Below are 1806 nucleotides of genomic sequence, written 5' to 3' on the forward strand. Positions count from 1 at the left end.
CCTCAACTTTCGAACCTGCCGATCTACAATTGCCGCTGGCTCTACATCATTAGTCAAATTACCCTCCAACTGAACTGTACTGAAATCCAAAATATGGAACGAATCACAAATATATTTTCTAAGCATAGAAACATGAAATACTGGATGTACACCCGATAGGTTAGGTAGCAAAGCAAGTTCATAAGCCACCTTCCCGATCCTTTAAGTATTTCAAAAGGTCCAATATATCTAGGACTCAGCTTTCCTTTCTTTCCGAATCTCATAACACCTTTCATAGGCGAAATCTTCAGTAAGACCTTCAGTAAGATCTTCAGTAGGCGAAATCAGGTAAGACACATCACAGATCTTCCTGTCGGCATAACTTTTCTGTCTAGACTGCGCCGTGCGAAGCTATTCCTTCAACTTGGCCTTGTTCAAGGTATCCTGAACCAAATCAGTATCCAATAGACTAGCCTCACCTGGCTCGAACCAACCCACAGGAGACTGACACCGTCTACCATATAAACCTTCATACGGAGCCATTTGAATGCTCGATTGGTAACTGCTATTATAAGAAAACTCCACTAGCGACATGAACTGATTCCAAGAACCCCCCAAATCAATGACCAAGCACGTAACACATCCTCTAATATTTGAATAGCGCGTTCGGACTGTCCATCCATCTGAGGGTGAAATGTTGTACTAAGCTGTACTTGTGTGCCTAGCTCTCGCTGCACTGCTCTCCAAAACTGTGATGTAAAATGTGTGCTCCTATCAGAAATAATGGACATCGGCACACCATGAAGACAAACAATCTCGTGGATATAAATCTCTGCTAACCGCTCCACAGAGTAAGTTGTCACCACTGTAATGAAATGAGCTGACTTGGTCAATCTGTCTACAATCACCCAAACTGCATCAAACTTTTTCTGAGTTCGTGGAAGCCCAACAACGAAACCATATTAATCCGCTCCCATTTCCACTCTGGAATCTCTAGCTTCTGAAGCAATCCACCTGGTCGTTGGTGCTCATACTTCACTTATTGACAATTTAGGCATCGAGCTACATACTCTACTATGTCCTTCTTCATTCTCCTCCACCAATAGTGCTGCTTCAAATCCTGATACTTCTTTGCAGCACCCGAATGAATGGAATACCGCGAACTGTGAGCTTCTTGGAGAATCAACTCACGCAAACTATCTACGTTAGAAACACACAACTGACCATGCATACTCAGTACCCCATCATCCCCAAGAGTTACATCACTGGCATCACTGTACTGAACCGTGTCCTCCAGGACAAGTAAATGAGGATCATCATACTGGCGTTCCTTAATGCGGTCATATAAGGAGGACTGAGAAACCACATATGCCAGAACCCGATTGGGCTCCGAGACATCCAATCTAACGAACTGGTTGGCTAAAACCTGAACCTCCAATGCTAATGGCCTCTCTGCTACCGGTAAATATGCTAGACTACCCAAACTTTCCGCCTTCGGACTCAAAGCATCGGCCACCACATTGGCCTTCCCCGGGTGATATAATATGGAAATTATCATAATCCTTAAGTAATTCTAACCACCTCCGCTGTTGCAAATTAAGGTCCTTTTGCTTGAACAAATGTTGTAAACTCTGATGGTCGGTATAAACCTCACAATGGACACCGTACAAATAATGCCGCGAAATTTTCAAGGCATGAAGAATAGCTGCCATTTCAAGGTCGTACACATGATAATTCTTCTCATGTACCTTCAGTTGTCTGGATACGTAGGCAATTACCCTACCGTCTTGCATTAACACTGCACCGAGACCAATACACGACTCATCA

At 43.6% G+C, this 1806-nt stretch overlaps 1 protein-coding gene across 1 annotated transcript; it reads right to left on the bottom strand.

Moving 5' to 3' along the window:
- Positions 1-390: 390 nt before the first annotated feature.
- On the bottom strand, positions 391-1537 carry LOC138868209 (uncharacterized). The gene is made up of 3 exons (XM_070145685.1): positions 1050-1537; positions 693-873; positions 391-576 (listed from the first exon to the last, which is right to left on the bottom strand). The coding sequence occupies exons 1-3, from the start codon at positions 1535-1537 to the stop codon at positions 391-393; spliced, it is 855 nt and encodes a 284-aa protein (XP_070001786.1).
- Positions 1538-1806: the final 269 nt, after the last annotated feature.

The sequence above is a fragment of the Nicotiana sylvestris genome, chromosome 1 (assembly GCF_000393655.2).
Source record: "Nicotiana sylvestris chromosome 1, ASM39365v2, whole genome shotgun sequence".
NCBI lineage: Eukaryota > Viridiplantae > Streptophyta > Magnoliopsida > Solanales > Solanaceae > Nicotiana > Nicotiana sylvestris.